Source organism: Microtus oregoni, unplaced genomic scaffold (genome assembly GCF_018167655.1).
Source record: "Microtus oregoni isolate MIOR12 unplaced genomic scaffold, Mior012 000000F_ref0000247, whole genome shotgun sequence".
In the NCBI taxonomy this organism is placed as follows: Eukaryota; Metazoa; Chordata; class Mammalia; order Rodentia; family Cricetidae; genus Microtus; species Microtus oregoni.
In genome coordinates this window covers 8,999,636-9,002,285 of record NW_024543059.1, presented here as the reverse complement: position 1 = coordinate 9,002,285, position 2,650 = coordinate 8,999,636, and the positions used below count along the sequence as shown (strand labels likewise).

The window sequence follows — 2,650 nt, the reverse complement described above, 5'->3', positions numbered from 1 at the left end:
AGAAAATAAAGATACATTAAAAGTAATTATAGGCATGAATATAATAGAGATTATGATACAGAAAAGACAGCAATATATACAAAGCACTTCCGATAGCATATATAACCTATTCAGTCTCAAATACTTTTATTTTCCAATTATTAATTTTATTTCAAGTAGATATAGAGACGTGCATAATAATATCTGATTTTATATCAAGTTTGTGTTCAACTCCATTCTGTGAATACATTGTTTTATTATTTTCCTACTTGTTTCTATAAATTCATTCTAAAGAGAGTGTGAGAAATTTTTATCATGCTTTCTGTGAATATATCTGAAGATGTAAAACTTTTCTGAGTGCTCCTTTGACTTCTGTGTTTCTCAGGCTGTAGATAATGGGGTTTAACATGGGGGTAATGACCCCATACAGCATAGAGATGAGTCTGTCTCTGGCAGGAGAGTGTTGACTGGAGAACGGGCGGATATAGGTAAATATTGCTGTGCCATAGAACAAGAAGACGACAAGAAGATGAGAAGCACAGGTGGAGAAGGCTTTGCGCTTCCCTTCTACTGACTGGATCTTTAGGATGGTGGACACGATGTATATGTAGGAGATCAAAGTGATCAGAAAAGCACCAACACCAAAAATACCTCCTACCACTAAAACAAGCATTTCTGCTATGTAGGTGGATGAGCAAGACAGGGCCACCACAGGTGGGATATCACAGTAGTACTGGTTTACTCGATTGGACTTGCAGAAAGTCAGGCTAAAGGTGGACATTGTGTGGATGAAGGAGTTGAGAAATCCAGCTGCCCAGGTCCCCACCAACATCTGCATACAGCGAACCTTGGTCATGATGAGGGAATAACGCAGAGGGAAGCATATGGCCACATACCGGTCATAAGCCATCACAGCCAGCAAGAAAACTTCAGTCCCAACTAGGGCCACCAGGAAATAGAGCTGCAAAGCACACCCAACAAAGGAAATGCTGTGATCTTCAGTCAAGAGATTCTTGAGCATCTTGGGAACAGTGGCTGATGGGCAAAATATGTCTAGCACGGACAGATTTGCCAACAAATAATACATGGGAGTGTGGAGCTTTCTCCCAGTCACTATGGCCAAGAGGATGGCCCCGTTTCCCAGCAAAGTCATCTGATAGATGATGACAAAGGCCACAAAGAGGGGATAACGCACCTCAGGGAGGTCAGAGAGCCCTATGAGGATGAACTGAGTTACTGTGGTAAGATTGTAGACATCCATCTTCTCTGTCCACAACGATGTTTCTAAGGGAAATGAAAGCAAAGAATAAATATTCAAGTGATAAATCATTGATTCTGGTGCTGAGAAAATGGGAATACAGCAGAATGTGCTGGAAAAAGAATTGTCTTACCTCTATCGTTTTTACTATTCTCTCATCATGGTAGATGTTTTTGGATTTGTTTTGCCAGTATTTCATTGAGTATTTTTGTATCTATGTTCATATGGGAAATTGGTCTGTAATTCTTTATTTTGTTGAGTCTTTATATGGTTTTAGTAATACAGTAACTGTGGCCTCATAAAATGAATTTGTCAGTGTTTCTTCTGGGGTTTTAGTGGAATAATTTGAGGAGTGTTGGCATTTACATTAACTAGTCTTTGAAATTCTGGTAGAATTCTGTGCTAAAAACATCTGATCATTGACATTTTTGGGGGTAGAGGTTGGAAAATTCTTCTAATTCAGTAGGAGTTATGGATAGATTTAAGTTGTTTATCTCTTCTTGATTTAACTTTGATAAATGGTACCTATCAAGAAAACTATTCATTTCTTTTACCTTTTTAAGTTTGGTGTAGTAAAATATATCCTTATGATTTGTAAAGCATGTCTTATGATTCTCTGGAGTTCCTTAGTGGCTGTTGTCTTGTGGATTTTCCTTTTAGAAGTTCTAGAACTTCTGGGTATCCATATTTTTTCTGAATATAAAAAAAATCCTTCATCCCATATCAGGAGAAAATTCACTGAGTAACTAAAGAAACTTTGAAAATTCATCTTTTTATTAATCATAGAAGAATCTTTAGGTTCTTTTATTTCATAATTAATTAAATGTTGATTTATTTTTCAAATTACCTTAAACTTTTGATTCATTTTGTCATATTTTAATGTGTATGTCACTACATACTAATTCAGTCTAAAGTAAGTTAGAATTAATCCATCACACAATTGCCTACTTCATATTTTCTATTACATAATTATCATATTATATAAACATATATATTCAGTGGTAGATAAAACTTCAAATTTATAGGCAATCACATCAACAATGGAATCAGAAACGTATGAATGACTCATATATTCAACTTGGAAAAAATAAAATTAGAAATGCTTTTATAACTTTAACACCACATCTTTAAGATATGAGCAATAGTATTTTCATTAATTCATGCATAATAAAGATGTTAAGCAGACTGTTTGGGAGAAGTTAGTCAAAAGCCAAAAATAAGTATTTTATTTGACTTGTGGTTCTTGAAAACATTTTTGTACAACATCATATATTGACAATTCATAGAAAAACTGCTTAGAAAATAAAACAAAATTTTACATCTTATAATCCTTCTCCTATTTATTTTTGCTTCATAAAAACCGTGAATATTTTCTTCAGTAAGTTAAAATTCACAGAAAAATAATGTAAATGA

General features: G+C 34.3%; 1 protein-coding gene across 1 annotated transcript; it reads right to left on the bottom strand.

Annotated features, from left to right (window-relative positions):
- Positions 1-292: 292 nt before the first annotated feature.
- LOC121450747 (olfactory receptor 5V1-like) lies at positions 293-1,240 on the bottom strand. The gene has a single exon (XM_041656056.1). It carries the CDS (start codon positions 1,238-1,240, stop codon positions 293-295), a length of 948 nt encoding a protein of 315 aa, XP_041511990.1.
- Positions 1,241-2,650: the final 1,410 nt, after the last annotated feature.